The 21281-nt window shown below is 38.6% G+C and overlaps 1 protein-coding gene across 1 annotated transcript in view; it reads left to right on the forward strand.

Moving 5' to 3' along the window:
* Positions 1 to 20213, forward strand: part of LOC149266405 (UPF0235 protein At5g63440) — a 75411-nt gene extending 55198 nt beyond the window's left edge. The window contains exons 3-7 of the mRNA XM_089430524.1: positions 5583 to 5736; positions 7185 to 7281; positions 19199 to 19287; positions 19425 to 19493; positions 19710 to 20213. Of these exons, the coding sequence (XP_089286650.1) occupies positions 5583 to 5736; positions 7185 to 7281; positions 19199 to 19287; positions 19425 to 19493; positions 19710 to 19769 (469 nt within the window). The 3' untranslated portion in view covers positions 19770 to 20213. The remainder of the gene's footprint in view (positions 1 to 5582; positions 5737 to 7184; positions 7282 to 19198; positions 19288 to 19424; positions 19494 to 19709) is intronic.
* The last annotated feature ends 1068 nt before the right edge of the window (positions 20214 to 21281 follow it).

Here is a 21281-nt window from a genome sequence, read left to right on the forward strand (position 1 = left end):
CAAATCACCAAAATAGATCCTGCACTTAAAGTGGGCCCTACAAGTCCATAGCTCCTTTTTTTTCCACTTAGGATGTACTAAAATGGATGACAAATTATAAAGTGATCCATTTTGGAATAACTATGGAGAATGTTGTGATCAATGCTGATTTATAAAAGTAAGAACCTTAAAAAATGAGTGTAGTAGTGTTAAAATTGGCAACTAGGGCCAAACTCTACATGGGTCATCTTATTTATGACAACTGATATTTTTCTTGGATTCCTCTCTCCGAGAGGTGTAGGATTGATCTAAAGATCATCCGATTATGACATAACTATCATAACAACTCTAGGGGCAACTTCAACAACAATGATCAAAGGAATGGCAGGTCCAATGGCAAAGGAAAAAGGAATGCGGGACATCAAGGAAATGGTCGACCCTCCAAGAAATCAAGGAACTCCAAGTATGAAGAATCCAATGTTGTTAACAATAAGCAAAAAGAGTACTATCTTATATCAGCCCTCTCCACTGCCTCTCCTCCGGACACTTTGGGAAATTGGTTGATTGATAGTGGTGCCTCAAGGCACTTCACCGGATACAAGGAAGCCCTCTCTAATCTGATAGAAAAGGAGACAAACTTGGAGATCATCTTTGGAGACGATGCCACCTATCCCGTGAAGGGAGTAGGGAATGTTACCCTTCAATTGAATCAAGGTAACACTATTCATTTGCAAGAAGTACTATATGTACCCGATCTCAAGAAGATCCTAGTGTCCATTTTAGCTATGGATGAGAAAGGATTCAAGGTGGCTTTTATCGTTGGAAAGGTACGTTTTTGGAAAAGAAATTTTAAAGATGCTTTTACTCTTGGGTTCAGGGTTGACACTTTGTATCAAGTTGGAGGAAGTCCATTGGCAACCATGTCTTGTGACACATCTCTACAATCTGAACTATGACACCAGAGGTTCGCCCATCTTCATTATAAGGCCCTACCCGATGTGAGACAGATGGTGACAGGTATGCCCGAGTTCAAAGTAGAGCATGAAGGTGTATGTCCGGGATGTGCCGAAGGAAAACTTACAAGGGGACCATTCCCCTCAAGTAATAGCAAGACCACAGACATATTGCAATTGATCCACTCCGACATATCTGGTATGATGCCCGTAAACTCCTTGGGAGGATACTTATATTATCTCACCTTTGTGGATGATTATTCTCGCAAGACCTGGATCTACTTCTTGAAGAAGAAGGATGAAGTGTTCACCTGGTTCCGACACTTCAAAGCCTTGATCGAAAATCAATTCGAGAAGAAAATCAAGATATTGAGGACTGTTAACGGGACCGAGTACGAATCCAATGAATTCCTAGATTATTGTAGAGAAGCTGGCATTAAGAGGGAGACTACAACGTCATACACTCCCGAGCAGAATGGTGTGGCTGAAAGGAAGAATCACTCTATTGTAGAAGCTGTTCGTGCCATGCTTCATGATCAAGGCCTTTCGAAGTATCTATGGGATGAAGCTGCAAATACCGCCGTGTATGTTCAAAAGCGATGCCCTCATCAAGCATTGGACTCCAAGACTCTCGAAGAAATGTTCACTGGTACGAAACCCAATGTCTCTCATTTTGGAATTTTTGGAAGCCCCATATATTTTCATATGCCGAAAGAGAAAAGAAACAAATTGGGTGCATTTGGGAAGAAAGGAATCTTTGTGGGCTATAATGAGAATTCTAAGAGATAGAATTTGTGGCTGGTCAAAAGGAAGTTGAGATAAATCATGATGTCACCTTCGACAAAGATATGGCCCTCAGGAAAATCAACAACCTTCCTATCCTAAGGAAGGACAAAGAAGCTGACACAGGAAATCAGGGTGAAAAAGAAGACGAAACGATGCTTGATGTTGATGAACCTATGGATCTTATTGATTCTTCTCCTGATGAGCCTTCCTCCTCCAAGAGGAGACCCTCATGGCTTAGGGAGACTCTCGAAGATGTCGAGAGACACATTGCACCAAGGGGGACTTTCTGTGAAAGCAAAAAGCCGAACTGGGATCAAGGATATTTGACCGCCATGAGCACTATCATTCAAAATGAACCTTCATCATTCGAAGAAACCGTGAAGCAACAAGTATGGAAGGATGCTATGAATGAAGAATACAAGTCAATTATGAAGAATGATGTCTGGCATGTGGTCCCTAGACCCTAGGACAAATCGATTGTCACCTCTATGTGGCTCTACAAAATCAAACATGGAGTTGATGGAAGTGCAGAAAAGTTCAAGGCTCGCTTTGTTGCTCGAGGCTTCTCCAAAAGGAAGGTGTAGATTATGATGACATATTTGCACCTGTTGCCCGATACACCACCATCCGCTCGATCATAGCCCTTGCTGCCTTGCAAGGATGGAACCTACATCAGATGGATGTCAAGACTGCCTTCTTGCATTTTTCAATCAAAGAGGAAGTCTATGTGGAACAACCCGAGGGGTCTGAGGTTCATGATCGGGAAACTCATGTATGCAGGGTGAAGAAAGCTCTCTATGGATTGAAGCAAGCACCTCGAGCTTGGTATGAGAGGATTGATAGCTATCTGATGAAGCTGGGATTCATTAGAAGTGAAGCCGATCTGAACCTTTACTTTAAGGTTGAAAATGATAAACCTCTTATTCTGGTACTTTATGTGGACAACCTATTTCTCACAGGTGCATACCCTCTCATTCACAAATGTAAGAGGGAGTTCGCTTCTGAATTTGAGATGGACCTAGGATCGATGCACTATTTCCTAGGGTTGGAAGTCTGGCAAAAGCCAGGTGAAATTTTCCCCTCTCAAGGAAAATATGTTGTGAAGATATTGGAAAGATTTGGGATGGTGGACTGCAAGCCTATGGCTACTCCGATGGAACCTAACTTTAAGCAGTTATGTGGTAGTGCTGCTGGACCTGAATTGGGAAATGCTTTGGAGTACCATCAACTCATAGGAGCACTAATGTTCTTGGTGAACTCCCGTCCGGACATATGTTTTGCTGTTAACACATTGAGCCAATATATGGTTGAGCCTCATCATATACATTGGATTGCGCCAAGAATCTTCTGAGATATCTTCAAGGCACAATCACTCATGGGTTGAGATACACTGCCGAAAATGTGAGGCTGCATAGTTATTCTGATGCTGACTGGGTTGGCAGTGTGGTGGATCGCAAGAGCACTTCCTGGATGTTGCTTTTCTTTGGGTTTTGCTTTGATATCCTGGATGATCAGGAAGCAGAATTCGGTTGCCTTGAGTACCTCCAAGGCAGAACACATAGCTGCTAGTATGGCCTCCTGTGAAGCTGTCTGGTTGAGGAAGCTCTTAAGTAAGCTGTTTGGACATGTGATGGATACCACCGCGATCCTCTGCGACAACCAGAGTGGGATCCGATTATCAGAGAATCCCGTGTTTCATGATCGCTCCAAGCATATTGATATTAGGTACTACTTTATCCAGGATATGGTACAATGAGGAGCAATAAAGCTCCATCATATTGGGACTAATGAGTAGGTCACTGATATTTTGACAAAGCCCCCGGGAAAGGTCAAATTCTTGGCTTTTCGAGAACGACTTGGAGTCGTGGAGAGACCCTCTTATGAGGGTCCTATATGAGACGGACATTGAGCTTTGGGAGCTCCAGGGGGCTTGGGGTACTTCTTGGAGCAGTGAGCAACCATAGGGTGAGTGGTTCAACCTTCCCCTAGTGGTTTGCTGTGTATAGGGTGAGTGGTTCATCCTTCCGCTGTGATACCCCTTAGAGACATGTAGGCAGGACGAGTGGTTCATCCTTCAACTGCTGAGACATCCTACCCATGCAGTCTAGGACTCATGGGAAGTACCTCTCATTTGGCCAATGAGTAGGGAAATGAGGATAGGGACCATAGTACTACTGATGGACGCATCGTGTACTACCATACTCCCTATGCTAGGATGACCGATATTGATCTGGGATTAATGGGAATTGACTTCGGGTCAGTAAGAGTGGTATGAGACACTCTCTTTTGATTGGAACTGACTTTGGGTCAGTAAGAGTGGTATGAGACACTCTCTTTTGATTGGAACTGACTTCGGGTCAGTAGAGAATGGTATGATACATTCTCAATCACTTCTTCTTCTTCATAGTTCAGCATAGCATCACAGAGCAAAGCAGTGCATTGATGGCAGAGATAATACAGATTGGCAGATGCAGTTCTCCCTAGTTGAGAGGGAGTGTTAAAATTGGCAAATAGGGCCGAACTCCACGTGGTCATCTTATTTATGACAACTGATATTTTTCTTGGATTCCTCTCTCCGAGAGGTGTAGGATTGATCTAAAGATCATCCGATTCTGACATGTACAAATGAAAATATGAATTTATTTATAGTATAGACAAATTGTCAAGGTCGGCCAGCAAACTCATGTAGGCTCAGAAGCCCAACAATCATGTCTATTCATCCTCAACGTTTGCTATAAATACATGATGCCTCATACTCATTTGGACACACTCATCTTCACTCATCTCTCTCTCTCCTCATCTGATTGGGTACACATTTCTAGGCAGCATATCTCTCCACACTTGCAAAGGAAAGAAGGGCAATTTTCTGTTTGTGTTGACCAGGTTTGACCAAATTTTTCAGAGACTGTTTTGGGCTGCGTCGACCATCTTTGACTGTGGTTTTGTGTGAGGAATTTCTGTTTGGGCAGGCCACATTTCTGGGCACAGAAATTGAGGCAATACACTGACTGTTTGACCAGCGTTGAGTGTGGTTAGGGCTGACCGCAGGTTGACTGTTTGACTGGGCAGAATTCAGCTGTTTTGAGGGCTGTTTCATCTTGATGTTTGGAGGCCGAAGTTGACTGAAGTTGACTGAATTGTTAAGGTCAAATCTTCCCTGTTGACCAGCATTGATTTTTCTGGTTAGGGCTCTTTTACTGCTGTTACAGAATATTAGATTTGTAAATTGTACTATCTCTCTCTGCTGAACTATTGAAGACTAAGAAGAATTGATCAAGGGTTTCCCCACATTGGGGTTTGTCCCTGGCTGGTGCCACATCTTGCGTCTTCTTGTCTTGGCTTGTCTTCTACTGTTTATGTTTATGTTCTATCTGCATTTTACTATCATGTTGATGTGATTGCTAATTTGGATATTGATATTGGGCTAATAAAGAAATTGAAGTAAAATTGCTCTAAAGCATAGAACATACCATTGTTTGCCCAAAATTAATAGGTAGGTCCAGTTTTGTATATATTACATTAGAGGCAATATCTAATGTCACCAGAGTGCAGGAATTGTTGGTATATTACATTCTTTAATTAAGTATTTTTAAGAAATGAATATTGGGCAGGAGTGCATGAATCTTGGTTAATATGTTGTCTTTTTTGGTCGAGTATTTGCGACATGGCTAAAAAATTTATGGATGGAGGTGATTTATGGAATATTGATCAAGAGTTTGTAAGATCGATATCCTGCCTTTTATGATTTATCTTTTCTCTGTAGTTCTTGAACTATTTATGGCTAATAGCTCAATATGTGGAGCTTATTGCACACAACTTTACAATCAGTACTTTGCATTTAATTATAAAATGTGTCTTATTTAGAGGTGAAGGGAAGCTGGAGAAACAGTTCCGTATGGCATGTGTTGGATGTGGACTATTTGTATGCTATCGATCTGAGGAAGATTTAGAAGCTGCTCCTTATATCTATGTTGCAGATGGTGCTCTTAGCTCAGTTGCAGCAGAAACAAATCCTCAGGTACAGGTCAATGATCATCCTATTAATAAGTTAACTTATATAATCATAGTTACTTGTGCATGTAAATAGATAATTATATTAAGAATTTCCTTCTCTGGTTTTTTCTGGCACATTGTGTAGCAATAGGGCACAATAAAAATAACTGAATATCTGTGGGTGTCTAAAATTTTATTTGTGGGTATCATGATCACAACCATTCGTTGGGAGTGTCAATACAACCTTTAAATACTTTGGAGTGTATGCTTTAAAGCATTTGGTTCTTGAGCGAAGAGGTGAATCACTATAGGGTTTGTTTGAAAGCTGAGTATTGTGAGAGGATTATTATCACAATTATTCCTTAAATGATCTATGCAACTTTTAAATACCATAGAGTGTATGCTAAAGGCTTTTGGTTTTTGAGGAAAGAGGTTAATCACTAATTACATTTGTTTGAAAGCTTAGTATTTTCATGTAAATTTCATTGAAGGAGACAGATTCACACTTTCATGTAAATTTCAGTTTTAAGGGCACACATGCATGAAACAGTGCACAAGAATATTTTTGCCCTAAAGTCACTAGATTTATAGTACAAAATTTGTTTCATTTTTGGATTTATAGTACAACATTTATTTCATATTTGGATAACAAGGATAAGCTTTGAACCAAAACTAGATCTCACTAGAATAGACGAATATTATCCCAAAATTATGCCTTATGTTAAACGTACTTATTTTGACACCCTACAGCCTAAATGACCATCAACAATTTCTTTGAACCTTTGAAACTTGTCCTAGGTTTAAGCCTGAAGGATGAACTACATATTTGAGTTTGATAAAGCCCATAAACTTTGGTAAGGAGTCTTTATCAACTCTCAAATTGTGAGTTTTTTTCCCTTTCAATCAATGACTCAGTTTAGCAGTGAAAATGTGGGATTTACTTGAACTCAACAGAGGGACATACTCTCAGTCTAGCAGTGAAATTTTGGGATTCTATTTGAATAAAACAGAGGACCATATTGGGGGAAATCACCATTGAAACTGTGTGCGTGCCTCTATATTTGAATTGCAGGTGTTATCGGTCATGAATGCAATCTAATCTTTGGAATAGAGAAATGATGGGTGTCTAATTTTTGGTTGGTGCACTTGGCACATACCAATGTTAGTATGCATCATGCTAAAATGTGCTTAAACTTTGTTTTGATGTTATAAATGTCTTTTGGTTTTCTTGAAACTTGAAAGGGAATCGCCGATATTTGAGACACACACACAGTGTACATAGATATATATACATTCATATGTAAACATACAGTTGTGTGCCATTTAGCTAATAAATTAATTGCTCTGCTAGTTTAGATTTTTCCCATTGTTATTTCTCTTATTTAACATTGCTAACAATTTCTTTGTAAGTCGGAAGAAGGTTTCATGCTCTTTTCAACCATCATGCTTAAGTAGTCAAATTGGATGGTGCAGGATGCCCCAGTACCACCTTGTATTTCACAGTTAGAAGGTGGTCTTGTCCAAGTTGCAATAGAAGTTGAAGACCGTGCACAACGTTCAGCGATTACAAGTAAACACCTTGAGTTATTTATTGTGCAATCTATATTTCTGTTATTTTAACAATTGTTGCTAGTTTTATATATACAGTACGTGCTACATATATTCAATTGTTATATTATGCCAGTTAAGTTTTTTATCACAAGTTAAACCAGAACACAATTAATAGAACAATAAACAATTTTATTGATGAAAATAGTGAGTACTCCAATCCTCATTTACAAAAATTCAGGCTTCAACCTGTTAAAATTGGCAACTAGGACCAAGTTCCACCTTAGGACAACTCATATGATGGAGATGATTATTGCATTGGATTCCTCTTTTCGAGAGGCCCAATTTTGATATAAATATCATCTCATTTTGACAAGCAGAAATTGATTTTTGAATTTATTCTGTCTTATGCACAAATTGTCAAGGTTGGCCTCGTCAAATCTAGGTTCATGAAGCCGAATGGATGTGTCTCCTCACCCTCAACGAAGTGTATAAATAGGAGTGATCTGTCTCTCATTTGGACATCATCTCAACACATCACATCATCTCTCTCCTCTCTTGATTTGTTCATACAGCTAAAGGACAACCTCTCTCTTCTTCGCACGTGTGGCAGGAGGCCGAATTTCTGTACTGTTTTGGAGGCCGAAGATTTATCATTTCAGAGATTAGGGCAGCGTTGACCAGCGTTGACTTGGACTGTTTGAGCATGCATTGACTTTGATCTAGAGGGCAGAATTCCAATTGAAGGCTGTATTGATTGGCACAGTTTTTGAGGTGATTGGGACAGTTTGACTGGTTTGACTTCAGCTTTTGACTGCAGAAATTACAGCAATGTTTGACTAGGTTGGCCGAACTGTTTTTGGGCTGACTTTGACCCTCTTGGAAGCCAAATTCTTCCACTTTTGACCGAGTTGCTTGGAGGACATTTTGGCGCTGCTTTGACCACCGTTGACTATCATGCATGGAAGATGACTTTGGATTTGACATTAGAAGAGAATGATGCCGTGGACTATGTCAAAGGAAGAATAGTAGAGCCTCCTTCAAATGCATCCATTGCTGCACAAACCAAGTACAAGAAAGGTGAGGTTAAAGCTAAGAAGATTATTGTTGATTCTATTCATAAGCCTTTGGTTGCCCATATTTTTGATTTGGAAACATCTAAGGAGATGTATGAAAAACTGGATGGGATGTTCAAAATAAACAATGCAAATCAAATTCTCTTTCTCAAGAACAAGCTGAAAGATATCAAGATGGATAGAGGAGAATCCATCCAATCCTACTAAATGAGGATTACCGAGATCAAGAATGATCTCCTATCTATTGGTGAAGTCACTGGTGATCGGAAGCTATCTCTTATTGCACTTGGGGGCCTTACAAGAGATTGAGATGTGTTCAACACTACCATTCTCAATAATGACAGGATTCCGGGATTTGATGAACTATTGGCCAGATGCACTCAAGAAGAAATAAGGATGATGGAAAGAGACAAGCTTTCAAATGGAAACAATCCTACTGCCTTCTCCGCTCATTCTAAGAGGAGGAACAATGCTGGTCCAAGGAATCAAGGACAAGGGTTTAAGCCGGGATTCAAAGAAGGAAGAAAAGGAAGATGCTTCAATTGTAATAGGTTTGGCCAGTTTCGCTAGAGAGTGTCCTCACAAGAAGGAGACTCCAAGAGATGATGGGTCCAACAATAATAGCAACTTCAAGGGTAATGGCAATCAAAGGAACAACAGGTTCAACAACAAAGGAAAGAGGAATGCTCCCGCTACTCGAAATGGAAATGGTCATCCTCCCAAGAAGTCGAGAAACTCCAGGTATGAAGAAGTTAATGTTGTAAAGCAAAAATAATTTTATCTTATTTCTGCCCTCACCACCGCCTCTCCTCCGGATACATTGGATCATTGGTTGATTGATAGTGGTGCCTCAAGGCACTTCACTGGGTACAAGGAGGCCCTCTCAAACTTGGTTGAAAAGAAGACAAATATGGAGATTATACTTGGGGATAATGCCACTTATCTCGTGAAAGGAATTGGGACTGTTACTCTTCACTTAAATCAAGGTCAAACTCTTCATTTACAAGAAGTGCTATATGTACCTGATCTGAAAAAGAACTTGGTTTCTATTTCTGCGATGGAAGATAAAGGTTTTAAGGTGACATTTATTGATGGGAAGGTTTGTGTTTTGAAAAGGAACCCAAGAGATGCATTCACTCTTGGATTCAGGTTGAAGGTCTCTATCAGGTTGGAGGAAGTCCGTTGGGAGAAATGACTTTTGATACTTCTCTTCAATCCGAATTATGGCACATAAGATTTTCTCATCTTCATTTCAAAGTCTTATTTGATGTAAGGAAGTGTTGGAAAAAGTAACTATGTTCGGCCTTTAATAATGTACTTTAGTCATTATGTAATGTATTTATCAAAAGAATAAAGAAAATAATTTTTATTATTATTGTTGTGACTTATTAAAGCATGGGTTTCATTCTTGGGTCATCATGTTTTAGGTCAAAGTCCCTATTGAGGACTTCTAGGATTTATTTTGAGTCTATAGAATTATTTTACATTTAAAGAGACCCTTCTTGGGCTTTCGAATCATATAAAAAGGTTAGGTATTGAGTCAAATATGAATTATGTAACCTCCACACCATGTCGGCCTAAAAGAAGATCAAGTCTGCCTAAGGACCCCTTCGACCCCACGAGAAGCCTATAAAAAGAAGGACTTCAAATTCATTTGGAGCATCACTTCTCATTCTTTCTCTAATGGGCCGAAGTGTGAAAATTTGTTTGCTGGGCAGAAGTGCGAAGTAGGAAGTTGGGAAAGTTTGTTGTCAGGAAGCCAAAGTGAATGCGAGTTTGGGGAGTCTAAGGAGTCAAGGAAAATCGAAATTTAGGTGGTGGTCTCTCTTTGTTTCGTGCTTTGAATTGGGAGAACGAAGTCTTCCAAGTTGGACTGTTGCCGGAAGCTACTAGCTGCTGCATAGTCAAAGTTGCTGGAAAGAGGTCAATCTTCTGTTGGCTGACTTGGTGTTGAGGGAAGGTATGGTCTTGGTCTAGGGTGAAGAGTCTCAAAGAATACTATTGAAAGGAAGAATTACTTTGACTGGGTTTTCCCCTCAAGGGGGGTTTTGCCCTGGGATGTGCCTACATCTTGTGTCCATTGTTTTATGTGATGCTGCTTTTGGTAATTACTTGATGAACTAAAGAAAGAAGATATAAAGAGTCGTAATAATAAGAAACATCACAAGTAATTATCAAGGTCAAGAAAATCTTTACTGCCTTTATCAGAGCTTTGGTGAAGAAAGAAGAAAAAGGCAAATCCATTCATAGGCACTATCTCAAGAAAGGAGTCTTTCATATTCAAGGAAGATGTCTAACTCTATCAAGGGTGAGAGCAAGCATGAAAGAGCATCTAACTTTAGATCTTGGAAGAAGAGGATTGACCTAATCCTCGAGAAGCACAAGGTGCTAGATTTGGTAAAAGGAAATGTAAAGAAACCTACAGAAGAAGCCAGTGATGTCGACAAAGTGAAATTCAGGAATTTAGAATTGGTGGCTATGACTCTGATGGTAGAAGGGATAAAAGACAATATTGACCCATTCATAGCTAACCTTGATCATGCTCAAGAGATCGACGGGACCGAGGAAGAAAGTTGACATGTCTAAGATAGAGTGTTATCAATAGAAGGGTCACTACAAAAGTGATTATCCTGAGAATCCAAAGAATAAGAAGTGAAGAAGAGATCAAGCGAACTTTGCTGAAGAAAGTCAAGCCCGAAGAGCTCGACATTAGGGACTTACACCACTAAGTCCTTTGCTTATAGCTTTACATATATTGTCTTATATGTTTTAGAATTTGTAGGTTTCCCTCAAGCTTTGCTGGGAGCTCCCAACTACTCTCAAAGATAAGTATTTCATGTCTTTTTAGTTTTGGGTTCATGTACTCATTCAATTTTGATTATATTGAATAATAATCACCTTTCTCTCTCTATTGTCTTGATTAGGGAAAACATCTGCAAGAAGAAGGATCTCTCAAGACAAGGTTGGTCAAGAAACAAATGTATGCTTTGAATTCATTGATTGAAAGAATTATTCATTTGATGATCCATTACTAACCTTGTTATGACTAGCAGTATCGAATCCTAGTGATTCTTGTTTGGGTGATTCATCTCTTGATAAATCTACCCACCCCACTCTTATATGATTTGGTAAAATCCTAGACAGGTTCTGGAAAACCCTAACCGAAGGGGATGGTGTTGTGAATGTCTGAACCCTAAACTAATTAGGGATATTGTGAAATGCTAGTCGAAGTCCTTATTGATGATTTCATATTTGGGATTTTGGTATGATCGGGAAATCCTAACTTGTTAGGATGGAATGATAAGATCTAAAATCTTGGAACCTTTGAAGTTTTGGTAATATAGGGTTTGCTATGTTTCCACATTGGAACCCTAGCTCATTGGGGTTTGGTGGAATGTGTGTTCTACATTGGAACCATAGCTCATTAGGGTTTGGTGGAATGTGTGAGCAAGACCCTTATATTTTCTTAGAATTGATTTACTTGGTACATGTGTGTTGTCTGATCAAACCCTAGTATAATCAATATGTTTGTGTGTCTAACTCTTATTGATATTTGTGAAGTTGGGTTTGACTATCTCATGATATGAAATGTATTTGAATGGTGATGAAATCTAGGCATATAGAGATATGTCCTTTTGGTTGAATCCCTAGCTTGGTCTAGGTCAGATGTATTAATGTTATTGGACATATGATATGCTTATGTATGGTTATGAATTCCTAGATATGTGTGTTGACCTAGTCATTGATGGTCATGAATCTTAGGATTTAATGAAGTCCTTGTTTGAGATTCTAGGATGTTGATGTTTGGAAATCTAGGGTGTTATAGCTAAACCCTAGTGAAGTTAAAAGTTGTTTAGTATGTGTGATATAACAATCTGAAATTTATTAGATGATTGTTGAAAAATGAAAATCTAGGGTTTGGCAGTTTAACCCTAATAGTGACATTGTCTAGTGTGAAATATAACAATATGAGATTTATGCATGTAATGATTGTTGAGCTTGGAAATATAAGGTTTTGGAATTAAATCTCAGTCAAAGTAAAATCTTTGGAATATGTTGATTTGAGATTTGTATAAGATTGTTGAATTCGTGAAAATGGAAGTCTAGGGTTTTGGAGTTGAACCTTAGTCGAAGTAGAAATCTCTGATGAATGTTAACTATATGATAATTTGAGATTTGTGAAGAAATTGTTGAAATTTGAATTTTTGGTTGAGTATGATGATTGCTCAGAAATCTAGGGTTTGCAACTAACCTTAGTAGTAGTTGGACATGTTAGTGACTGATTGATGGTTGATTGATAATCTACGGGTTTGGAACTAACCCTAGTGGAAGCTAGTCAAGTTAATGACAATGCTGTGATTGACTTTGATTGATTTTTTTGTATGAAATCTAGGATTTGTATGAATCCCTAGTGAGAAGTCTAACACATGTATTTTGGAAGGTTGTTAGATGATTTGTAGATCCATATTTGTGTGAATGGTTTCTAGGGTTTTCTATATGTTGTAGTAAGGTATGTCATACCTTTGGAAGACATATTGAAACCCTAGATGGAATGAGTGTTGTTATGAAGTAGTCTAGGGTGTATGACAAAGTCCCTAGCAAGATGTTGAAGAGTATATGTCTCTTGTTTATAATTAAGTCTAGGTATCTGATATGAATAAAGTTGAAATGCTTCCGTGTTTTTGATATGGCTAACATCATGCTTCTATAGTTTTGGTTGTACTTGCTATCTAAGTTGTGCAGGTACACAATCTTCAACTTGGTGAAGATGCTCGATGTGACAAGAAAGCTGTGCAGGTACACAATCTTCAACTTGGTGAAGATGCTCGCATGATGAGGTTGATGATAACTCTGATGAAATGGTTGGAATCCACGAAAAGATTCTTCTATGTCGAAAAAGAAGACATTGATCTCCCGGAGGAAGCATGAATAAAAGAGATCTCCCTAAGATGAAGAAGGAGTTCGGATAAAGAGGTGCTTCCTGGTTGAGAGGGAGTTTCAGATATGGTTCTTTTCTTCATGTGTCATGCACTAGACCAGGTCTAACAGCCGTAAGTCTGAGTGAAGGCCATGAACAGGAAAAGGAAATTGGAGAATGCATTTTGAGGTACTGCTGAAAGAAGGAAAGCAAGATATGACTGAAGACTATGTTGCTGCATATGAAGTAGGAAGAAAAATGTATGATTAAGGAATCTTCTGTCAAAGATTCGGTTGATAGTCCTATTATGGAAAGTTGAGAAGCAACATCTATTGCTTGGAAGACCCCGAAGTTTTGTATTTGGTTATGTACATGCAAAAGTATATTATTGATTGGGGTTTTGTTTGTACATGTGAATCTCTCGAAGGAAAGCATGTTGATTACCAATCAGTTTGATTGGGAGAGATTGGTCATTCTTGATGTGTTGGATCTAGGAGTGTTGAGGCTTTGTGAGTGAAGCATTGCCTCAGAGGACATTTGGCCAACACATTGTGTTGCTGTCTAGAAATTGGAAAGGTGGTGTTGATCATTGAGCTCTGTTTTGGATACACACCTGGATTTTTGGTTTGATGGTTAGTAAGTAAGATTGATGGTACCTAGAGGGGTTGAAAGCTTGAGTCCATCTTAGTCCCACTTGGATAGATTTCCCTGGCAGGAATCTAGTCCATGGCATTGCGATGCCTAAACTATTGAGTGACTGGTTGGATAGATTGCCTTGGTCAGGAATCTAGTCCATGGCATTGCGGTGCCTAAATCAATTGACTGGTTGGATAGATTGCCCTGGTCAAGAATCTAGTCCATAACATTGTGGTGCCTAAAGTTATTCATGGTTCATATATTTTGAGATCTTCCATTGTATATGTACATTATGAATACCTCCCTAGTTAAGAGGGAGTGTTGGAAAAAGTAACTATGTTCGGTCTTCAATAATGTACTTGAGTCATTATGTAATGTACTTATCAAAAGAATAAAGAAAATAATTTTATTATTATTGTTGTGACTTATTAAAGCATGGGTTTCATGCTTGGGTCACCATGTTTTAGGTCAAAGTCCCCATTGAGGACTTCTAGGATTTATTCCGAGTCTATATAATTATTGTACATTTAAAGATACCCTTATTGGGCTTTTGAATCATGTAAAAAGGTTAAGTATTGAGTAAAATATGAATTATGTAACCTCCACACCATGTCGGCCTAAGAGAAGATCAAGTCGGCCTAAGGACCCATTCGACCCCACAAGAAGCCTATAAAAGGAAGGACTTCGAATTCATTTGGAGCATCACTTCTCATTCTCTCTCTACTGGGCAGAAGTGCGAAGTAGGAAGCTGGGAAAGTCTGTTGCTGGGAAGCCGAAGTGAATGCGAGTTTGAGGGAGTCTAAGGAGTCAAGGAAAATCAAAATTTTGGTGGTGGTCTCTCTCTGTTTCGTGTTCTGGATTGGGAGAACGAAATCTTCCAAGTTGGATTGCTGTCGGAAGCTGTTAGCTGCTGCATGTTGCTGCATAGTCGAAGTTGCTGGAACGAGGTCAATCTTCTGGAGGTTGACTTGGTGTGGAGGGAAGGTCTGGTCTTGGTCTAGGGTGAAGAGTCTCAATGAATACTATTGAAAGGAAGAATTACTTTGACTGGGTTTTCCCCTCGAGGGGGTTTTGCCCTGGCATGTGCCTACATCTTGTGTCCATTGTTTTATGTGCTGCTGCTCATGGTAATTACTTGATGAACTAAAAAAAGAAGATATGAAGAATCTTAATGATAAGAAACATCACAAGTAATTATCAAGGTCAAGAAAATATTTACTGCCTTTTGATTTTCCAACAAAAGATGGGTACAGGTATGCCCGAATTTAACTTAAATCATGAAGGTGTTTGTCAGGGATGTGAAGCTGAAAAACATACAAGGGGATTATTCCCCTCTAGTGAAACTCAAACCTCTGATATTCTTCAATTGGTCCATTCTGATCTATCAAGTATGTTGCTTGTGACATCTTTGGGTGATATTTGTACTATTTTATTTTTGTGGATGACTTCTCTCGCAAAACATGGATCTATTTCTTAAAGAAGGATGAAGTATTCAAATGGTTTCGTTCTTTCAAAGCCTTGGTCGAGAATCAAATAGGGAAGAAGATCAAAATATTGAGGACCGATAATGGGACCGAATATGAGTCAAATGAATTTAAAGACTATTGTAGAGAAGCTGGCATTAAGAGGGAGACCACTACTACATATACTCTTGAAAAAAATGGTGTTGCCGAAAGGAAGAATCCATTATGGGAATTTTGAGGTCTAAAATGGGCCTCTTAAGAAAAATGTATAACCAAAATAAACTTTATAAGAACCAATAGGATTCAAGATGATGACGTCAACCATTTTTGGAGTAAAAAAGTAAAAATATAAAAGATAATAAAATAATAAAACTAGATTTTAACTCGTATTTTCAACTTATCTCCTTAAAGTTTTACTCAAATTTTGAGCAAGAATACTCGTTGGATGCAAAATTTAATTCCTCATCCAAAGAGTACCCATGTTGCATACTTTCGATGGACCCTGCTACACGAAAAATGAGAAATACATGAAAAAGCGTGATTGCAATCACGTTTTTCATGTATTTCTCATTTTTCATTTGCTAGGGTCATCGAAAGTATGCAATATGGGTACTCCTTATATGAGGAATAAAATTATGCATCCAATGAGTGTTTACGCTAAAAATTTGAGTAAACCCATAGGGAGATAAGTTGAAAAAATAATTTTCTTTTTTTCCTTTAAAATTTGATGATGTCATCTAATCTTATTTTATTATTTCCACAATTATTTTATAATTTCTTTAGGAGGCCCATTTTAGACCTCAAAAATCCCCTAATGCATACTATCATAGAAGCCACCCGTGTTATGCTACATGATCAAGGTCTTCCGAAGTTCTTATGGGGAGAAACTGCCAACACCACTGTGTATGTCCAAAACAGATGCCCACATCAAGCTTTGGACTTCAGGACACCCTATGAAGTATTCACTGGTAAGAAACCTGATGTTTCTCATTTTAGAATTTTTGGTACAATGGGGAGCAATAAGTCTCCAACACATTAGAATAGATGAGCAGGTTGCAGACATTCTCACGAAGCCTTTGGGGAAGGTCAAATTCTTAACCTTTCGAGAGAGACTTGTAGTCGTGGAACGACCCTCTTATGAGTTGGACACAGAGCTCTGGGAGCTCCTGGGGGCTTGGGGTATTTCTTGGAGCTATGAGCGACTAAAGGGTGAGTGGTTCACCTTCCTCTAGTGGTGCGCTGGATACAGGGTGAGTGGTTCACCTTCCCCTGTGATACCCCGTTATGATTGACATGTGTGTAGGGTGAGTGGTTCACCTTCCCCTCGGACACATGCATGTAGAGTGAGTGGTTCACCTTCCCCTACGATTGACATATGCATAGGATGAGTGGTTCACCTTCTCCTATGCAATATGAGTAGGATGAGTGGTTCACCTTTTCCTGCTGATGCCCCGTTACACATCCTACCCATAGAATCTGAGACTCATGGGAAGTACTTCTCATCTGGCCAATGAGTTGGGAAAAGATGGTTAGGGACCATAGCACCACTGATGGACGCATCGTGTACTTCCACACTCCCTATGACTAGGATGCATGGTGTTCAAAAACTTGATCTGGGATCAAGGACTGACTTTAGTCAGTGGAGAGTGGTATGATCTTATGACTAACTTTCAATCACTTCTTCTTCATTATTACTTCATGGTTTAGCAGAGCAGAGTAGGGCAGTGATGACATGGATGGTACAAGATGACAGGATGCTCCAGCTACAAGAGATATCAAACTTCTTGTGAGAGAGGATGCTCCAAATGACTTCGACTTGCCTGTATCTATAGGCTCCATGTGAGGTCAAATAGGGTCCTTAGGCTGACTTGATCTCTTCTAGGCCGAGTTGATGTGGAGGATACATAAATTATATTTGACTCAATACTTAACCTTTTTACATGATTCAAAAGCCCAAGAAGGGTTTCTTTAAAAGTACAATGACTCTATTGTTTCTCAATAAATTCTAGAAGTCCTCAATGGGGACCTTGACCTAAAACATAGTGACCCAGGCATGAAACCCATGCTTTAAAAAGTCACAATAATAGTAATAAAAATTCTTTTATTTTTTTATTTTTTGACAAGTACATTACATGATGACTCAAATACATTAAATGAAAACCAAACCTAGTTACATTTTCCAACACGACCCAAGGTGTGGGCAGGGAAATGGGGAAAGCTAATCCTATGTGGATGCAATGGAGGAATGTGGACCCAGGTGGGAGAAATGATGAATGGGGTTATAATGAGTGGAAGGGGAGTAATATATATGGATGAGGGAGCAGGGCCATGCAACCAAAATTGGGGTTTCCCTTGTAATACCATCCCTAAAGCCCAAGGGTCAGTAAAAGAGATCCCACGGAACTAAGGTCCAAGGTTAGCATCCAAAAGAAGTCTAGGGGACAAGAGCACAGACCTAACCCACTCTTTCCGACGAATCCCCCCATTAGTCCATGCCCAAATGTTTCCATGATAAGCAAACTACAATACTCAATTACCAAATGACAAGGCATACCTTTAGGTTCGAGAGGCCCACCTTCAAACATAAGATCATGATAGATGGGTGAGGGACCACATGGCTGGCTTAGGTGGTGGAGAAATGGTACAACGAGCTAGTTGGTGGCTGCAAGGGGCTGTTGGCTGCCGGTTGAGGACCATCTTGGAGAAAGGAGGGGTAACGTGTCCTATATCATATATATATTTAACTTGTATTTGCATGAAAATTGATATTTAATGTGATATATGATGCATTTCCAAAAACAAAAAATAGAGTGGAGGGGCAGAGAGAATATAGGAGTTCTTTGCCACATTTAGTAGTAAACCAATGAGGCACAAGCAAATTTGCCAAGGAAAAAAATGTCTAGATAGTAGAAAATCTTATGGTTTTGGTTTGTCATTGAATCTTGAAGAATCGATCAAATTTGTAAGTCAGAATTTTTTAGAAATGTCTTATAGAGTCTCTTTGGTTAAGTTGCTGAGTTATGAGGGGCATATCTATGCCATTAAAGTCACCCAAGACTTGCACCTGGCATCATCCACAACCACTCAGGGGGTTTGAACCTGTGTCTCTGTATTAAAACTAGCCTGATCACGTTGCTGCTTGCTGCCAGATCCTACTCCCATGGGTGTTAGAAATAATATTTATTTATTTTTGATAGTCTTGATTTTCTTGTTCTTGTTGATGATCGTGTAGTATATATGCATCTATTTTTCATTGTTGCGAGAGATATTTTAATTTTCAGATGAGTAATTTGCCACACCTTTGAACTTCAATATCAAGTCAAAATTTATATCCCATTATTGCAATGAATTATGTACTATTAAAATTTGAGCACGTTATGTTTCTGGACTTGACCCTATCTGAGGGGCAACCATTAGAGGAGTTTTGAGGTAGAAAATGATCCTCAAGGCGAAAAAATGTACTGTCAAAATCAATTTTAAAAGAACCAGTAGGATGATGATGTCAACCATACAGGTAAATATTTTTGGAGGGAAAAAAAACAACTTTTTAAATCGTTTTTTTGACTTATCTACTCACAGATTTACTTAAATTTCAAGTTCCTACACTTGAAATTTGAGTAAACCTATAAGTATATAAATCGAGGCTATGATTAAAAAATTTAGTTTTCTTTCTTTGAAAATTCGTCTGTTATTTTATTATTTTCCTCATAAGGCCCATTTTAGACCTCAAATATTCTCTAATGCTGTTTCAGTGATACATGTAGTATTATGCAATGTTTATTATAGGATATAGAACATGATACTCTGCGAAAGGTTGTTTATATTGTTAACAATGGATTTCAACAGGAGTCAATGCAGATGATGTTCGAGTAACAGTGGCAGCTCCTGCAGCTCGTGGGGAAGCAAACAATGAGCTGCTAGAATATATGGGCAAAGTATGCATTTTTTTAAGTCTCTTTATTTGGTAGCTTTGGTGTAGCTTTGCTAATGCTATGTTCTAAGAGGTAACTGATGTCAACAATTGTGGATTCCTAAATCCTTGACTCAATGTTTTTGTGACTTCCTCGTACAGGTTTTGGGTTTAAGATTAACACAGATGACCTTACAGAGGGGATGGAATAATAAGTCAAAGCTACTGGTGGTGAGTTTCATTCTGACAGTTTTTATGGATTTATCTCTTACATCCTGTGGTTTGATGTTGTTCGTGTCACATTTTGATAATTTTCTTTAGTTTCTTATGCTGTCTCTGTTTTACATGCCAAAAGCTCTGTATATATGCATTCTGGATTCAGCTCTAACAAAAGACCTTCTCTTTCCTATCATGTGATATGGTGGGATCATGTTATTTCTCAATCAGGTGGAAGACTTGTCTGCTCGGGATGTCTACGAAAAGCTTTTACTCGCAGTGCAGCCATAAGTTATTTGTTTTTCATTTTGATTTTACATACACATCTGGCTTTTTGTTGTGTTTTGCGTATGGCATCTTATTTGTTTGAAAATAATTTTTTCCTTGATCAGTGTAGCATATATATGGACATGATATTAATCTTGATGTGCTCTATTTGTTTGTTTAGTTTAGTTTTTTATTGCTGTTCTATTTGCAAAATATGCTTGCTCAGTTAACTCCAGTTCTACATGAATAATGTATGCCAGGAATTACTTGTTACTGGCTTTGCACGTGTAACTTCTATTGTGCCTATAAGTATTGTTTACCCTGATTCGATTACGAAATAATTGTTCACGGATTCACATGTAATTTAACTGCTAGGTACATGGTGGGGCTATGCTTTCAAAGTTTCATGAGTCATTATTGTAATAACAATTGCGACAATTTGTGGTGATTATAAGCTTTTCTAAATTCTATAGTTTGGATGGTTATATTCATGTACATATAACTGTCTATAGCTTTAGAAGTACTTGGCCGTGGTCAGTATTTTTGCCAAATTTTGCTGAGTTCATGTTTCCTGTTTTTATTTTTTATTTTTTTGAAACTGCAAGTTTCCTTATATTTTGATAAAGCCGACTCATTAGAGTTTTGTGCCTAGTTTTGCTGATCTGCAAGCTGATTATTAACTTTGGGTTTGCCGTGTCGTTGCACTCTGATATTTTAATAAGCCCAGTTATTGGACTTTTGTGCCGAGTTGTGCTGATCCGCTGAGCTGACTATCGACTGTAGGTTTACCGAGTCGTTTCTGAGTTCGAGTCATGTGACTTTGGATCTTTGCTAACTTCTGTTTGCTAATGCAGTCTCCTTGAGGCTTAATCCATAAATCACACAATTGCTGGACCATTGAAATTGAGGTTAACATTAAAGTGGCATTATTTGATGGTGCCAGGTTGGAATGGTGAGATCCAGAGAAGTGTGTGTCTTTATGAGGTCTTAGGTGTGACACCACAGACTACCACATTTATGAAAAATGGCATTTTATGATATCCTTGTTTGGAGTTCCACTTTCAAGGAGTGCAAGTGTTTTTGGTGCAAGTCGAGGAGTCTGAACACTTTCTTTTATGGTGGATGTCGGGCAATAAAAAAATTCCTCTTTTGGTGGAATGCCCTATATACTCTGCAAAGGATAACTGCAAAATATTTCACTAAGCATGTACAGATTGTAATCTCAAAGATATGTGCTAGGGATTAACCTTATTTATTGGTAAGGGCCAAAATGTTCAATGCTATTGTTTCTTTCTTGTGCTGAGGTGTAAGAGTCACTTGTTAGATTGGAGAAGTACGGGAGTGAAGGTCATGCAACTTGCTTGTATTTCAAAGAATGCATGTTTTATATGAAAATTCAAGATATTTAAAATGATCGCTTGATCATATTTTCAAATAAATGTGCTCCAAGTAAGGAAGACCTAGTTTGGTGGTGTAGAATTAGTATTTATTTATTGCTTAACACCACATTAGAGATGGGTGGGCAAGTCCATAAGG

The sequence above is a fragment of the Pinus tabuliformis genome, chromosome 6 (genome assembly GCF_031772625.1).
Source record: "Pinus tabuliformis cultivar Carrire ecotype Pingquan chromosome 6, CPIR1, whole genome shotgun sequence".
NCBI lineage: Eukaryota > Viridiplantae > Streptophyta > Pinopsida > Pinales > Pinaceae > Pinus > Pinus tabuliformis.